General features: G+C 45.0%; 1 protein-coding gene across 7 annotated transcripts in view; it reads right to left on the bottom strand.

Annotated features, from left to right (window-relative positions):
• Nucleotides 1–12,317: 12,317 nt before the first annotated feature.
• The window catches only part of ARPP21 (cAMP regulated phosphoprotein 21), a 173,313-nt gene continuing 167,912 nt past the window's right edge, over nt 12,318–17,718 (bottom strand). For 6 of the 7 annotated variants that reach the window (XM_073333012.2, XM_073333016.2, XM_073333017.2 and 3 more), the window contains 2 exons: nt 16,221–16,372; nt 12,318–13,122 (listed from right to left, as the gene is read on the bottom strand). In XM_073333012.2, the coding sequence (XP_073189113.1) occupies nt 12,865–13,122; nt 16,221–16,372 (410 nt within the window). In that variant the 3' untranslated portion in view covers nt 12,318–12,864. Of the gene's footprint in view, nt 13,123–16,220; nt 16,373–17,718 lie in introns of those variants that run through there. The other variant, XR_012157455.2, reaches the window with a different exon arrangement.

A 17,718-nucleotide genomic window follows, 5' to 3' on the forward strand; every position in this document is an offset into this window, starting at 1 on the left:
CGATATGTCCGGCAAGGTACTATAGCAGTCAAAACCCTTAATAAAACTTCTGGCAAAGATTTTAAAAAATAGGGGCTCAAACTTAGGCTCCCAAATTCACGTCGGTGCCTGCAGAAGTGGCTCCATTTTCAAAATCACTGAGCTCCCAGTAGTACCCATGGAAATCAGTTCACTGAAATAAATGGAATTTGTTGAGTCCCCAGCACTTTTGAAAACCAGGTTGCTTTTGTAGTTGCCTAAAATGGACTATAGAGGCCTTGTTTTTGAAAATCTTGGTGTTAGTGTTTCAGAACAAATGTTTCTGTTGTTCTTAGTGTTACATTACTGTTGCACACAGGAGGGCTTTGATTTATGGCCCTCTGTGAATGGGATCCAAGAGTGTTGTACAAATCTTTAACTTCAGAGAAGGATTAAACAGGCAGGATGTGGGAGTTAAGCGTTAATGGATGGTGGAAAAGGGTTCATTCCCTTTGCTGATGTATTTCCCTCGCTGCTAAAATGGTTGCAGCCATTACCTTCAATGCTAACACACACCTCTTCCCCACACTTCTAAGGCAGCATTTCCTAGACCAGCATTTGAGTGTTGGGAAAAGCAGTTGGTTGCCGTTTCGGTGTCATTTCCAGAAGGACCTTTGTCTGTTCCTGAGGGTGACAAAACACAGCAGCACTGGTACCTCAGCATAACTGACTGGTGTACATAAAGTCCTTAGAGATTCAACAGGGCCTAACTAAAGCTAGGCACTTCTGTTCTGGCCCATCTCTAACACACACCTTGGGGAGTGTCATAAATATAAAGGGAAGGGTAAAAACCTTTAAATCCCTCCTGGCCAGAGGAAAAACCCTTTCACCTGTAAAGGGTTAAGAAGTGAAGATAACCTCACTGGCACCTGACCAAAATGACCAATGAGGAGACAAGATACTTTCAAAGCTGGAGGGGGGAAAAACAAAGGGTCCTCTCTGTCTGTGTGATGTTTTTGCCAGGACCAGAGCAGGAATGCAGGTCAGAACTCCTGTAAAGAGTTAGTAAGCAATCTACTTAGATATGCATTAGATTCTGCTTTGTTTATCGGTGCATCCGATGAAATGAGCTGTAGCTCACAAAAGCTTATTCTCAAATAAATTGGTTAGTCTCTAAGGTGCCACTAGTACTCCTTTTCTTTTTGTTTTGTTTAAATGGCTGATAAAATAAGTTGTGCTGAATGGAATGTATAGTCCTGTGTCTTCCTGTCTTTTTGTAACTTAAGGTTTTGCCTAGAGGGATTCTCTATGTTTTGAATCTGACTACCCTGTAAGGTATTTACCATCCTGATTTTACAGAGGTTTTTCTTCACTTTTTCTTTAATTAAAATTCTCTTTTAAGAACCTGATTGCTTTTTCATTGTTCTTAAGATCCAAGGGTTTGGGTCTGTGTTCACCTATGCAAATTGGTGAGGATTTTTATCAAGCTTTTCCCAGGAAAGGGGGTGTAGGGTTTGGGGGGACATTTTGGAGGGGGGGAGATGTTTCCAAGTGAGCACTTCCCCTGTTATTTTTCTTAGACACTTTGGTGGTGGCAGCATAAAGGTTCAAGGACAAAAGGTAAAACAGTTTGTACCTTGGGGAAGTTTTAATCTAAGCTGGTAAAATAAGCTTAGGGGGTCTTTCATGCAGGTCCCCACATCTGTACCATAGAGTTCAGAGTGGGGAAGGAACCTTGACAGGGAGAATGATCAATATATTTTTATTTCTCTGTTTATCAAAATGTGCTGTGTCCTGGAGGGCTTGCCTCCATTCTACAACCCTTCACACGTCAGATATTCCCAATGACTAATATACAGCTGCTAATATATCACAACTGACTCTTAAGTCTTTGGATTCAGGTAGACAATGTGAAACCAGAGAAGGAAGTGTTACACTGTGGACTATCGGGTAGTATATTTTGCTATTAATAGTGTAGCATGGGAACTACCAGGTGCATACTTTGGCCAAATTACACTTTCAGATAATATTGATAAAATTCAAACCACCTCCTGGATGTAGTACTTATGATCTTCAAAGTTCTGTACTGTATTAATTATTTAACATTCACCCAGCCCCTACATGGCGGGATAAGCTTTATCACCCACTTTTTAAAAAAGGGTAGGACAGAAAAAGGATAAGTGATGTGTTGAAGGCCATATCGTAAATTACTGGCAGAGCAAGGATTAGAAATTAGGAATTCCTAGCCCTCAGTCCCATGCTTATTCATTCTATAGCTCTCAAATTCAATTCCTCCACAGGAGTGTTCATTGCAGGTATAGTCTGTGCTGGTGGGGGCCTGTACCCCTGCAGAGAGGATTTGCGTTGAAAATGCAAGGGGAAACAATTCTGAAAGACAATCATTAACTTTCCAGGCAACAGGGAAGGCAGAGAGAGAGAGAGAGCGCAAACAGTTTCTTGTGTCTGTCACTATGTACAAATTTTTAGCTGCATTGAAAATTATAGCCCCAATGTGTTCAGCCTACCCAAACAGGCTAATCAGAATCATTTGGTGTAATCATTTTCATTAGGAATAAACATATTCAGTCATTGATGAAATATAACTAAGCACCAGGCAGATAAAAAGAGTTCTATCTTGAACACATACTGGACCTTGTGAGAATGTGCCATTGGCTTTGGAATAGGAAAAATAAAACAAAAGGAAAAACATAACATGCATAGAGAGTACTTACCAGATGCAACAAATAGCAGAACAGATGCAAAATGGCCACTTTATGGCTGCTGCTGCCTGGCTCTGCCAAATTTAGAGGACCAGGCTTCAGAAAAGCATTCTGGGAAAAGAATTCCTACATGGGAGAAAGCTGCGTGGGTGTTAGGCAACAGAAGAATAGCTTCTGGGTTGCCCTTTCCTTGTACCAGTGCTATATCTCAAGCCTGATTCTGAGCATACTTTTGTTATACTCATACCCCTGCTTACTCCAGTGGAGTTACTCCTGATTAATAGTAAGCTCAGAATCAGGCCTAGTGGATATTCTGATTAAGGTTTACCATTAACCAGACCAGCTTTACTGCACCTTCTAAATAAGTATATAATTATTACAGTAAGTGGCACCTGAACTTAGGCACTGGCCCTCTCGATGAGCCAAACAGCCATATTACTATGGAGAGGGCAGTCATGTCCTACTCCACTAAACATTTGAAAGGATAGTTTGGAACCCCAATATTGACCTACTCAACTTGGTTAAATTTGTTAGCAGGTACCTTTCCCCTCTCTCTCACCTTCTGGCAATAATTTAAGACCTGATTTTTTCTACTTACACTTCTCAGGGCGACTGTGCAATCTTAGGGTATGTCTACACTACGAAATTAGGTTGAATTTATAGAAGTCGGTTTTGTAGAAAGTGTTTTCATATAGTCGATTGTGTGTGTCCCCACACAAATGCTCTAAGTGCATGTAGTCAGCGGAGTGTGTCCACAGTACCGAGACAACCGTCGACTTCCGGAGCATTGCACTGTGGGTGGCTATCCCACAGTTCCCGCAGTCTCCGCCGCCCATTTGAATTCTGGGTAGAAATCCCAGTGCCTGATGGGGCTAAAACATTGTCGCGGGTGGTTCTGGGCACATATCGTCAGGCCCCCGTTCCCTCCCTCTCTCCATGAAAGCAAGGGCAGACAATCATTTTGCGCCTTTTTTCTTGAGTTACCTGTGCAGACGCCATACCATGGCAAGCATGGAGCCCGCTCAGCTAACCATCACCGTATGTCTCCTGGGTGCTCGCAGACGTGGTACTGCATTGCTACACAGCAACAGTTTATTGCCTTTTGGCAGCAGACAGTGCAGTATGACTGGTAGCCATTGTTAACGTAGTCCTGGGTGCTCTTTTAACGGGGTGCCTGGGCAAACATGGGAGTGACTCAGCCAGGTCATTTCCCTTGTTTCGTTTCATGGTGATTCAGTCCTACTGGCAGCGTACTGTCTTTTAATCTGCAGCCAGCAGAAGACGATGGCCAGTAGTCATACTGCACCGCTTTCTACCGAGCACTCAGGAGATGATGATGGCTAGTGGTCATACTACACAGTCTGCTGCCAGCAAGATGTATAAAGATAGATGAAGTGGCTCAAAACAAGAAATAGACCAGATTTGTTTTGTATTCATTTTTTCCTCCCTCCCTCCCTCTGTGAAATCAATGACCTGCTAAACCCAGTTTTGAGTTCTATCCTTGAGGGGGCCATTCTGTTTCTCGCAAAGCCATCCCCTTTGTTGATTTTAATTCTCTGTAAGCCATGTCATCAATCGCCCCTCCCTCCATCAGGGCAATGGCAGGCTATCATTCCGCGCCTTTTTTCTGTGCAGACGTCATACCACAGCAAGCATGAAGCCCGCTCAGATCACTTTGGCAATTAGGAGCACATTAAACACCACACACATTATCCAGCAGTATATGCAGCACCAGAACCTGGCAAAGCGATACCGGGTGAGTAGGTGACGTCAGCGCAGTCACGTGAGTGATCAGGACATGGACACAGATTTCTCTGAAAGCATGGGCCCTGCCAATGCATGTATCATGGTGCTAATGGGGCAGGTTCATGCTGTGGAACGCCGATTCTGGGCTCGGGAAACAAGCATAGACTGGTGGGACCGCATAGTGTTGCAGGTCTGGGACGATTCCCAGTGGCTGCGAAACTTTCGCATGTGTAAGGGCACTTTCATAGAACTTTGTGACTTGCTTTCCCCTGCCCTGAGGTGCAAGAATACCAAGATGAGAGCAGCCCTCACAGTTGAGAAGCGAGTGGCAATAGCTCTGTGGAAGCTTGCAACGCCAGACAGCTACCGGTCATTCGGGAATCAATTTGGAGTGGGCAAATCTACTGTGGGGGTTGCTGTGATGCAAGTAGCCAACGCAATCAAAGATCTGCTGATATCAAGGGTAGTGACTCTGGAAAATGTGCAGGTCATAGTGGATGGCTTTGCTGCAATGGGATTCCCTAACTGTGGTGGGACCATAGACGGAACCCATATCCCTATCTTGGCACCGGAGCACCAAGCCGGTGAGTACATAAACCTCAAGGGGTACTTTTCAACAGTGCTGCAAGCACTGGTGGATCACAAGGGACGTTTCACCAACATCAAAGTGGGATGGCCGGGAAAGGTACATGACGCTCGCATCATCAGGAACTCTGGTCTGTTTCAAAAGCTGCAGGAAGGGACTTTATTCCCAGACCAGAAAATAACCGTTGGGGATGTTGAAATGCTTATAGTTATCCTTGGGGACCCAGCCTACCCCTTAATGCCATGGCTCATGAAGCCATACACTGGCAGCCTGGACAGTAGTCAGGAGCTGTTCAACTACAGGCTGAGCAAGTGAGAATGGTGGTAGAATGTGCATTTGGACGTTTAAAAGCATGCTGGTGCAGTTTACTGACTTGGTTAGATCTCAGCGAAACCAATATTCCCACTGTTATTACTGCTTGCTGTGCGCTCCACAATATCTGTGAGAGTAAGGGGGAGACATTTATGGCGGGGTAGGCGGTTGAGGCAAATCGCCTGGCTGCTGGTTACGCACAGCCAGACACCAGGGCGGTTAGAAGAGCACAGGAGGGCGTGGTGCGCATCAGAGAAGCTTTGAAAACTAGTTTCATGACTGGCCAGGCTACGGTGTGAAAGTTCTGTTTGTTTCTCCTTGATGAAACCACCCACCCCTTGGTTCACTCTACTTCCCTGTAAGCGAACCACCCTCCCCTCCTCCCTTCGAACACCGCTTGCAGAGGCAATAAAGTCATTGTTGCTTCACATTCATGCATTCTTTATTCATTCATCACACAAATAGGGGGATAACTACCAAGGTAGCCCAGGCGGGGAGGGGGAGGAGAGAAGCACCGGGAGCGGTGGTGGAGGAGGGAAGAACAAGGCCACACAGCACTTCAAAAGTTTAAAACTTTAAAACTTATTGAATGCCAGCCTTCTGTTGCTTGGGCAATCCTCTGGGTGGAGTGGCTGGGTGGCCGGAGGTCCCCCACTGTGTTCTTGGGCATTTGGGTGAGGAGGCTATGGAACTTGGGGAGGAGGGTGGTTGGTTACACAGGGGCTGTAGCGGCGGTCTGTGCTCCTGCTGCCTTTCCTGCAGCTCAACCATACGCTGGAGCATATTGGTTTGATCCTCCAGGAGCCTCAGCATTGAATCCTGCCTCCTCTCATCACACTGCCACCACCTTTCAGCTTCAGCCCTCTCTTCAGCCCGCCACTTACTCTCTTCAGCCCGCCACCTCTCCTCCCAGTCATTTTGTGCTTTCCTGCACTCTGACATTGTCTGCCTCCACGCATTCGTCTGTGCGCTGTCAGTGTGGGAGGACAGCATGAGCTCAGAGAACATTTCATCACAAGTGCGTTTTTTTCGCCTTCTAATCTTTGCTAGCCTCTGGGAAGGAGAAGATCCTGTGATCCTTGAAACACATGCAGCTGGTGAAGAAAAAAAAGGGACAGTGGTATTTAAAAAGACACATTTTATAGAATAATGGTTACACTCTTTCACGGTAAACCTTGCTGTTAACACTACATACATAGCACATGTGCTTTCATTAAAAGGTCGCATTTTGCCTCCCCCCCAGCATGTGGCTAGCCCCTCACCCCCCCCCCCCCCCCCCCGGCTAACAGCGGGGAACATTTCTGTTCAGCCACAGGCAAACAACCCAGCAGGAACAGGCATCTCTGAATGTCCCCTTAAGAAAAGCACCCTGTTTCAACCAGGTGACCATGAATGATATCACTCTCCTGAGGATAACAAAGAGAGAGAAAGAATGGATGTTTGAATGCCAGCAAACATACACTCAATGCTTTGTTCTACAATGATTCCTGAGTACGTGCTACTGGCCTGGAGTGGTAAAGTGTCCTACCATGGTGGATGGAATAAGGCTGTCCTCCCCAGAAACCTTTTGCAAAGGCTTTTGGAGTATATCTAGGAGAGCCACGAATGCCAGGACAAATTAATCATTAAACATGCTTGCTTTTAAACCATGTATAGTATTTTAAAAGGTACATTCACCAGAGGTCCCTTCTCCGCTTGGCGGGTCTGGGAGGCAGCCTTGGGTGGGTTCGGGGGGTACTGGCTCCAGGTCCAGGGTGAGAAACAGTTCCTGGCTGTCGGGAAAACCAGTTTCTCTGCTTGCTTGCTGTGAGCTATCTACAACCTCATCATCATCATCTTCCTCATCCCCAAAACCTGCTTCCGTGTTGCCTCCATCTCCATTGAAGGAGTCAAACAACACGGCTGGGGTAGTGGTGACTGAACCCCCTAAAATGGCATGCAGCTCATCATAGAAGCGGCATGTTTGGGGCTCGGACCCGGTGCGGCTGTTCACCTCTCTGGTTTTCTGGTAGGCTTGCCTCAGCTCCTTAAGTTTCACGTGGCACTGCTTCGGGTCCCTGTTATGGCCTCTGTCCTTCTTGCCCTGGGAGATTTTGACAAAGGTTTTGGCATTTCGAAAACTGGAACGAAGTTCTGATCGGACGGATTCCTCTCCCCATACAGCAATCAGATCCCGTACCTCCTGTTTGGTCCATGCTGGAGCTCTTTTGCGATTGTGGGACTCCATCATGGTCACCTGTGCTGATGAGCTCTGCATGGTCACCTGCAGCTTGCCACACTGGCCAAACAGGAAATTGAAATTCAAAAGTTTGCGCGCCTTTTCCTGTCTACCTGGCCAGTGCATCAGAGTTGAGAGTGCTGTCCAGAGCGGTCACAATGGAGCACTCTGGGATAGCTCCCGGAGGCCAATACCACCTAATTGCGTCCACAGTACCCAAAATTCAACCCAGCAAGGCTGATTTCAGCACTAATCCCCTTGTTGGGGGTGGAGTAAGGAAATCGATTTTAAGAGCCCTTTAAGTCGAAAAAAAGGGCTTCGTCGTGTGGACGGGTACAGGGTTAAATCGATTTAATGCTGCTAAATTTGACCTCAACTCCTAGTGTAGACCAGGGCTTACTTATAACATTCCTATTAGTGGAGGGGGAAATAATTTAGAAAAGCTTTGTTTTATTTTTACAACAGATTAGTATAGAATATAAATAATTTTTTTGGGGGTGGTGGTGAGGAGCAAAACATTAGGTCAAATTCTACTCTTAGTTACAGGGGTGTAAATCCAGGGTTACTATCTAAGGTCTTAAACTATCTAAGGTACTTCGATGGTCGCCATTACTACCATGTCCGAGCGCATCACAATATTCTGTGATGTAGGAAATAATGATCATCATCATTTTACAGACAGGGATCTGGGCTCAGAGGCCTGGATCCACAAAGGGATTTAGACGACCTTGATAATCACTGGAATCCACAAAGACTGGGTTAGGTGCCTAAAATCCATATATAATGCATGGAGAGAGAGAGAGAGAGGGGTGCTTAAGAATGGGATCCAGCAAAAGCCTGCAAGCTGAGCAGGGAGCTGCCTAAGATAACTAATTGGAGATGCTAACACAAGGGGTAAATCCCAAATCCCAGCTCTCACAGAATTAGGGAGCCTAAATCTGAGCTGCAGGAAGCTGCCCATCTTTGCCTGTGAGCCACACCTAGGAACCCCTCTCCTGGAGTCATGGCTTAGGTACCTAAGCTATTCGTGTAAGAAAGGATGCGGGTGAGGCAATCATTCTTGTAACTTTTAGCCCAGTGGTTAGGGCACTCACCTAGGTTCAATTCCCTCCTCTGCCTGACAGAGAGAAATGATTTGAACAAGGGTCTCCCACTTCTCAGGAAAGTGCCCTGGGCTATGGAATATTTTGATGTAGGCCTTCATCAATCTCTCCTGTTGAAGTTGTTCCACTTTGGATAGATACTTAGTCCTGGGCAGAGTGAGAATGACTAACGCCTGGTGGTTAGGGTACTCACTTGGGAGGGGTGGATGGTCCAGGGTCCAGTCCCCCTGCTCTAGTGACTCTTAATTATTTGCAGTGCCTAAATCTGGGACTTAAAAACTGAAACCCCTTTGGGGATCTGGGCCAGAGATACTAGGGCATAGATTCTCAAAGGTATTTAGGCACTTAACTCTCATTGATTTCAATGTCAGTTGCCTAGATATCTTTGAGGATCTGGACCTCAAGTGATGGGCCCAAGGCCACACAGAACAACTATGACAGAGCAAGGAACTAAAACCAGGTCCCTGGAGTCCCAAGGTAGTGGTCTAATAACTCAACTATCCTTCCTCTCTTAGTAGTTGGATCACTCCAGAATGACATTTGAAAGTTGTAAGACATGGTCCAATTGACTTTAGCTCAAAACCCAATGTAAATATTATTTTAGAGATGGCTGGACAAATCAACTTTTCCCCTATAGAAAATGTTTGATATTTTGATGAAAAACTGAAACCCAAAATGTTTTAGCCAGAATCCAAATTATTTTGATTCAGAAATGCTGCTGAGGTGCCTCATGATCTCCTTTTTACACTGCGCTTCCTGCTTAGACAACATCTTTTACAATGCATCATGGTGTACCCTTAAGGTGAAGAGAGGAAGTTTCATCATGAGAGCCCCTAATCATGATGCATCATGGGAGATTAAGTCTGACAGGGGAGCATGGCCCATGAGATGGGAATGGGAACATGAGGAAACTGAATTACAACTCTCGTGAAGCACCAAGTCAGGATATCCAAGTCTGAAATATTTTGGGTATTTGTTTAAATATGCATGTAGTTGAATAGTGGTTTTATTGACAACAAAATTGAAATTTATGACAGAAAGCAAATACTTTTTACAAAAAACTGTTTTGTTGAAAACCAATTTTCCATCAACATGCAGTTTGTCAACAAGCTGTATTATTTCTAATTCTGAGGTGGGAAGGAAAGTTAAGTGAATAACCGTAGTGTCCTTCATGGAAGAGAAGAGATAGGACTTAGATGTAGTGAATACAAAGGGGATTACTTATTCAATGTCCTGAATGCACACACATGCACACACAGAGACAGGACTCCTGTACTGCTCTCTTGCTCCCAGGCTAACTAAATATAGCCTCCCAAAGGCCTGGCCTGGACTCTCTGGTCTTGGAATGGATGGCTGATTACACTATAGTCATGCCAGCGAGCTTTTCATTGAATTCATAGTGGTTTGTGTCACTCAGTTATATCTAAATTACAGGAGTGATGAGAAGAAACATAGATATTCCATAAAATAATATAAAGAAAATAAAACCCAAACACCTGCGAGTGAAACCATGATTTCAGGATCACAGCCAAAATCCAAATGCTGCAGCTTGACTAAAATAATAATAAAATATCAGTCAGTAATTGAGTAATTGAGGACTGAATTCTGTTTACGTTACCTGCCCATGACTTGACTATTTCTCAGCAAACCAACTGTGATTAATTTGTACAAAGTTCAACGTTTGTCTTACCTATGATCCTGTACAATTCCACATTTTAGAAATTTAAGTTACACAAGAAGAATGATCCATGAAAAGGCTATTTGTCATACGGTAGCGAAGACTATTAGATTTAAATATGGACTGTAGCCCTTTCCTGGTTCCTACCCTTATGGCAGGTAGATGTATAGAAGCTGCAGCCCTAGAATTAAAGGGAAGAGACACTAATCACATACTTTTATATGTCTAAATTAGTGGACAGCATAATTTGTTTCATTCTGGGGTTAGAAATGCTCTTGAACATAGATAAAATCTTACTTCTACAAATGTACATTTGTAGTAGGGTTTATCTAAATAAGAAAGGTCTCACACAAAGTGCTTTTTACAACCAGTTTATGCACAATTCTGGGGTCTAGAAATTGCAGAAGTTCCGAGTTGATCAGTGGTCTTCACCCGAGAGCCCAAGTGCAGGCTGCAGGACTGTTCAGGGATCATTCACCCACCACTGAGTGCAGCCATCACTGGAGTGGAATACAGCTGTCTTCCTCAATGACGCTCAGTAACACTTTTCAGAATCAGTGTGAAGAACAACTTTCCAAACGAAACTGAAGTGGGTGTTTTAGTGAACCACGACGTAATCATGAGAAACAGTGTAAGAATTCCATAAACCTTTTAATCGTTACCCCAGCCAATTCCATTTGTCTACAGGATGAATGTGTTTTAAGGTTCAAGGTGACAAATGCAGAAGCCACCTCTGCTGCTTGGCCATAATGGATCAGACCCTGGGCTACAGTCAGGACAGCCCTTGGTGCAAAGTGGCACTCAAGCTAGTCACAGCAGAATCTCTGCAGTGTAGCGTGATCCTGGGGTGTTGTGGTGCGACCACAGGAGCTCTTAAAGCAGCCTCATACCTTCTGCCAGGGGTGGTGGTGTGGCTGGGAATTCCTATGCTATTCTCAGCTGTAGTAATGGCCTCTACGGCCACTAAAAGAACAGGAGTACTTGTGGCACGTTACAGACTAACACATTTGCGGATACAGACTAACACGGCTGCTACTTTGAAACCTGTCTACGGCCACTGTCAGTCAGCACAAGTTGGAGCAAGCTTCAGGCTGCTCTAACTTGTATCTGGGAAGAGGCTCAGTGGAGGAATGGCCCCAGGATTGGGGGAGCATAAAGGTACTAGAATTGGAAAAGTTGCAGAGAAGGGCAACAAAAACGATTAGGGGTACAGAAGCTGTCATATGAGGAGAGATTAAAAAGACTGGGACTGTTCAGTGTAGGGATGAACTAGGGGAGGATACAATAGTGGTCTATACAATCATGACTGGTGTGGAGAAAGTGAATAAGAAAGTATTTACCCCTTCACAAAACACAAAAAGCAGGGGTCACCCGATGAAAGAAATAGGCAGCAGGTTTCAAACAAAAAAAACTAGGTACTTTGCACAATGCAGTCAGCCTTGCGAGGGGATGTTGTGAGGGCCAAAAGTATAACTGGGTTCAGGAAAGAATTAGATAAGTTCATGGAGGATTGGTCCATCAATGGCTATTAGCCAAGATGGTCACGGATGCAACCCCATGCTCTGAGTGTCCCTAAAATTCCAACAGCCAGATGCTAGAATGGGCAACCGAGGATGGATCTCACAAAATTGCCCTGTTCTCTTCATTCCCTCTGAAGCATCTGGCACTGGCCACTGTCAGAGGCAGGATATTGGGCTAGATGGACCACTGGTCTGGTCCAGTGTGGCCATTCGTATGTAGCTTAAGATCATCTTTGGATCCTCTTTGCAGCTGCACTGAGCACTTCCTGGGGGCAGTGGAGCATCTGTCCCAATATTTTACACCTTTCCAAGCTGACCCTGAAACTGCATGTTGAGACCCAGCTTAACGCCTCCTTCAGCAAATTGCAGCATGCCCATCATTAAACAGCTTTCCCATTAATTAGACCAGAAATCAGGCAACACAAAAAACAAAGGAGAATGACATTCAAAAAGAGAGAGGAGAACAAACAGGTGGTAGAAACATGACCTTTCTCCATGAGGTCAAATAGCTTTATTGTGATTAAACACTACAATACAGTATATGTCCATAAAAAAACCTCTATAATGTATATAAATTATTCCTTCCATTCAGCAATTCTTTTTTTGTTTTTTTAAATTTCCATTACAGCTTTGGTACAATGTGATTTTATTATATATTTTTTTAAATACTTTTAGCTTCACAAACTCAACACAAAGTACAAAACTAATTCGAATCAGGGATATTACAATCTACACAGTGGTGTTCAGTGGTAGGAAAAAATCTTACCTCAGTGAATTCATGTCACTAGCTAAGCTATAAAGGCATACCTAGCAGACATGACAAAATATGCACCATTAACCAGCAAACATCTTTTTAATTTAATTTTTTTTTTTTTTACAGAATTCCAGCAGCAATCGCTTGAGCACTGTCAGTACGTATGTCCCCAACTGATTATCCTGTTGTGCTCCTCTTCACTTGAAGGCCATGAGTTATTTGTCAAATAATGCACCGCTATCCTTGTATATCCACACTAAGCCGCAGTATCAGTACTTGACCTGCCACCCTGTACTGTTAATACTTGCACAGTTTGTCCTGCAGCTGGCAGCGATAACTGGAACGTTACTGGAGGGGCAGTGTGGGGCAATCAACCTTAAGTTGTTCTGTGGGGTGGGAGGTATGACATTACAGTAAACAGGCATTCCAGTGGCTGTAATTGTTCCTTGACCTGATTGATTCGGTAGCATGATTGGTTGTTGATATGATTGTTGTGGCAGTCCTTGAGAACCCTGCGTCATTGGCACCTAGAAGACAGTATATGAAAAACAAATTGGCAAATTAGATCCAAATGAATTAAAATATCCCCAGTGTATTCCGAATTGCCCGTTCCCTTTTATTTTGATTTGCATATCCAATGTATTTTACAGGGCATATCATAGCCATGGGTTGAGGAAGAAGCACTGGTCCACCAAGTTCATTTTGTACTGCTTATGCAGTATAAAATGAATGTAAAGCAGCTGGAAAATCTCTGCTGATGTAAAACTGGTGGTCCCCAGGAGTTTTACATCAGTGATGCAAGTTTGTTGCTTTAACTTATGCCAGGGCTGGCCAGCTGCAAATCACTTCTTCTTCTCCTCTGTTCCTGAGCAGAGCAGGAGAGTAGTGGAGAATCAAGCCCACAAGTCATTTTGTTTCTGTTGAGCCAAAATCTCATCTGTTGGGTTTTGTGTTTGCAAAACCAGGTGTGATTCTAAATGAACTTCTGTTCTCTTTGCACATGGACAAAAGGTTTTGGTGACATGTCTCATCCTTATATTAGGAAAAACAGGGGTATTATGAATCCTCTTTCTATTTTATCTAAGTTCAGGTGGGAGGCTAAAAGGAGGAAGGTTTTGTTCAATGAGGTTTTCACCCCTCACTTGCCCTGAATGGGTTAATGTAGACTAAGAAAGGGGCCAGTTAACCAGACAGGCCATAACTGAAGGGGATCAAGTGACTTAAGTCATCCCCTGACTGAATAATGAGGGCACCCAGCTGAGGAGGAATAAGCTGGACTGGGCTTATAAAAGCAGGAAGTTGGCTACAGAGTAGTCTGCAGTCACTTTCTGGGTGAAGTGTTTGGGGGCTACAGGGTCAAAGTAGCCTGCAGTTACTCCCTGGGAAGAGGGGGTTTGCGGGCTGGTAAACCCGGAGAAGTAGGGAAGCCAGAAGGTAAGGAAAGGCTCTGGGGAAAGGTAATAAGGACCAGAAATGAACAGACCTTGGCTGCTAATTAAAGGATCCCTGACCTGAAACCTGGAGTAGAGAGTGGGCCTGGGTTCCCCTACCAGCCACTGAAGAAGTGAATGGGAAGACTGCCTGAGCCTCTTTGTAGAGATGAGACTTTGATGCCCCAGAATGGGAGGACATATGTGACCTAAGTTCCCTCTAAGCTGCGTGGCGCAGATGCTCAGGGCTGCAGTGGGGAAGAGATGCCTCTCCCCAAACCTGGACCTGCCATGGTGCCCCTCCCCTGGCCACAACCCAACCCAGCCCTGCCGCAGCCAGGGGACAGGCACCCGTCCCCCAACCTAGCCTGGCCTGAACCTGCTGCGGCTGGGGGATGGGCATCCCTCTCCTGGCCCATTCCTTGCCACGGCCGGGGGAAAGGCACCTGGGCCTGACCCAGCCTGGCCCTGCCATGGCTGGCGGACAGGGGCCCCTCCTCTAGCCCCAACCCAGCCTGGCCCTGCCGTGGCCAGGGAAGAGGCTCCTCTCCCCACCAGCCCAGGGGCTGCTACGGGGAGAGAGAGTTGCGGGGGTCCTCTCTTCCCATTGTAGCCCCGGGGAGCCCCACTGTACCCCAAACCCCTCATTCCCAGCTGGAGCCCTCAGCCCCCCGCACCTCAACCCTCTGCCCCAGCCCTGAGCCCCCTCCCACACTCCACATCTCGGCCACACATGGGTGGGAAAAATTAGAGGGAACACTGCATGCGACTCGGGCAGAGGGCTAAGCCATGAACACAGACCATCTTGCCTCGCTGTGAGCCAGGAAGAGAAGTCAGGGCGTGCGGTGAGAGGCAGAAAGGAGGTGTTGGACTGGGAATCACGAGGAGGAAGCGTACTAACTGTGAGCAGACCCCACGACAGGTTGATAAAAGGTTCCTATGTTAGCCCATTTCTATCACCACTGTATTGTGTAACTGTAATTTGAAGGGGTTAAAGATACTGGCTGAAATTTTCAAAGCTGCTGCACTATAACACTGAGGTTGATCAACCTACTAATATGCAGCATTGTCAGATCCTAGCTGGACCAAAATTTTTCAGGATCACTGCGTGCAAAGGATCCACTTATAGGCTACACTTATATTATCTCACACTTCTGTCTTTAACGCAAGCAAGGGGTCATTTACCCACAAACCTGGGGCTAAAGGACAGAAAAACAATTTCTACCAAACACTCATTCCCCCCCCCCCCATCTCCTCCTCTCACCCGCATTTCCAGCAGACTTATCTTTACACTTTAGGCAATAGGAACAGACTATGGAAAAGACGAGAGGCCTCGCAACCACCATATATTTTAAAAGGAATTAATCTTCCTTTGGTTTTCTAGGAACTAGTGGAAAATAGAAGCATAGGCCCTCTCGTCACCACACAGGCTCTCGTGGTACTTCAAATCAATCTAGCTGAAGCTGGGAGTCAAGAAATCTGTTTAAAATCAAGTTATCGCCTTTCTTCTCAAAGTCTAACAATCATAATTCCGTATGGCTGTTCTGTCTACCAGTACACATAGCGTAAAGTCTGTTTGATTCTGGGACAGTGTCCCCTTATGATATGGCAGGAGCCTCCACAGACATAGGTGCTGGAATGAGGGGTGCTGTCGCAATCCCTGGCTTGAAGTGGATTCCATTATATACAGGGTTTACAGTTTGGTTCAGTGGTTCTCAGCACCCCTCCTATACAAAATGTTCCAGCATCCCTCTCCACAGAGGAGTAATTTAAAACTGGATTAGACAAAGGACTCATATGCATGGTAGGGAACAATCTTGCATTGGCCTAGGGACGAACAAAACAATTTCTCTCATATTCTCTCTCTCACTTTCTAATTCCAGCTCCTCAGGGAAGGAACCAAGTCTTCCTTTATATCCAATGCAGTGCTGATCAGTTCGACCATAATTAACATAATGATCACATCAACGCAGTCTAATGTAGAATGAAAACGGAAGTACAAGGAAGGTTAAAGACAGCATGTAGAGTGCACTAGATTTGAGCCAGACAAGTGCATAACGAGGCCTGAAGCCAGATAGAGGCAAAGAAATATTTTAAAAGACTAAATAAAGACAGCTCACCTCCATGACATGACACTATCATTTACTGTAAGTATATATTTTCAAAGAGAGAAATTCAGTATAGCTTGTAAGTACCTGATAAGACGACATGGCTGGATACTGAACCATCATGCCTTGCACCTGATTTCCCTGCTGATTATTCATCAGGTTCTGACTTTGGGAAGGTTGCTGCATTCCCATGAGTCCTTGGAACCCTTGTTGCTGATTAGTCAAGACAGGCTGATAACCTGGAAAAAACAATCATTTTCACTTGGCTATGAATCATTGTTCACGGAAGCAAAACTAAAGCCCTGTTTAAAAAAAACAGGTTATCCCATCACGTCCTGTGCAATCTCATCCCCTTTGAGAGAACCACTGCCAGACATAAAAATCTAAGTGAATATAACACTCAGGAACAGATGCAAATTGACAGTTCTGGAAGGTAAAGTACTGTATTTAGACATAGAACAGGGGCATCATGAGCAATGACAGTGTGAGTTTCCCTACACTGTCCAGCTAATGTTCTTCAATCCTGAGCCAGAGACATCCGTGAGGGACAGTTAGCTGAAACCACAGCATTTGACATAAGACCCTAAACAGACATAAGTTTTTAATGACTTTTGGCTACTTAGAGTTAAATCCTAGACCCACTGAATTCAATGGCAAAAATCCCGTCGACTTAAAGGGAGTCAGGATTTCATCTTTAGTATCTAATCACAAAGTCCTCGCTCAGGCAACATTTCCATTGAAGTTAATGGAAGTTTTTGCCTAAATAAGGACGGAGGTTTGTGCTCTTGTGCTGGCTCCTAAACAATGACTTACGGGTGAAAAGAAAAGGAGGATTTGTGGCACCTTAGAGACTAACAAATTTATCTGAGCATAGGCTTTTGTGAAGTGAGCTGTAGCTCACGAAAGCTTATGCTCAAATAAATTTGTTAGTCTCTAAGGTGCCACAAGTACTGCTTTTCTTTTGCAGAGACAGACTAACACGGCTGCTACTCTCAAACCTGTCATTAAAGGTGAAAGGCTCCTTGTAGTGTTATCTATTCCGTGAGCCATCAAATCTCTAACAAAGTGTGAAGATACTACCGGAAGTGAGAATGGGAAAATTTTTATCACTACACACACACACCTCTGCTTCCTTATGAGGTTTGTCATTATAAGGTTGCCTCTAATTTATGGCTAGTGCATGTTGATGCTCATATTTTGTCCTAGTGACTTATTCAGTGCCTAGGAAAGAGAATTTGCTAATAATTTCAAGCCAGGCACTATCTGGGGTTCTTCACTTTGCTCCAGTGTAAATAAAGCCAAGGTACAACTGACCAAGAACGGCAGCATAGAGAGAGAGGAAAAATGACTTCTGCTTTCAGTTACTATCAGCTTTGCATGCAAAGCTACCACAATGTGATAGGTTTGAAAATTTCGAATGGGGACTGCTCCTTTTGTAATGTGCTGTCCCTTTACGATGAAGTGCGTGGGGCTGAGGGCACTGTAGTGAGCAGCAGCTTACAGACCAGTTTGGCATGGGAAGGAGAGAAGGAAGAGAACCAGCTGTGGCGGTCTTAGGAGATAGCATGTGCCACTGTCAGTGGTT

Source organism: Lepidochelys kempii, chromosome 2 (assembly GCF_965140285.1).
Source record: "Lepidochelys kempii isolate rLepKem1 chromosome 2, rLepKem1.hap1, whole genome shotgun sequence".
In the NCBI taxonomy this organism is placed as follows: Eukaryota; Metazoa; Chordata; order Testudines; family Cheloniidae; genus Lepidochelys; species Lepidochelys kempii.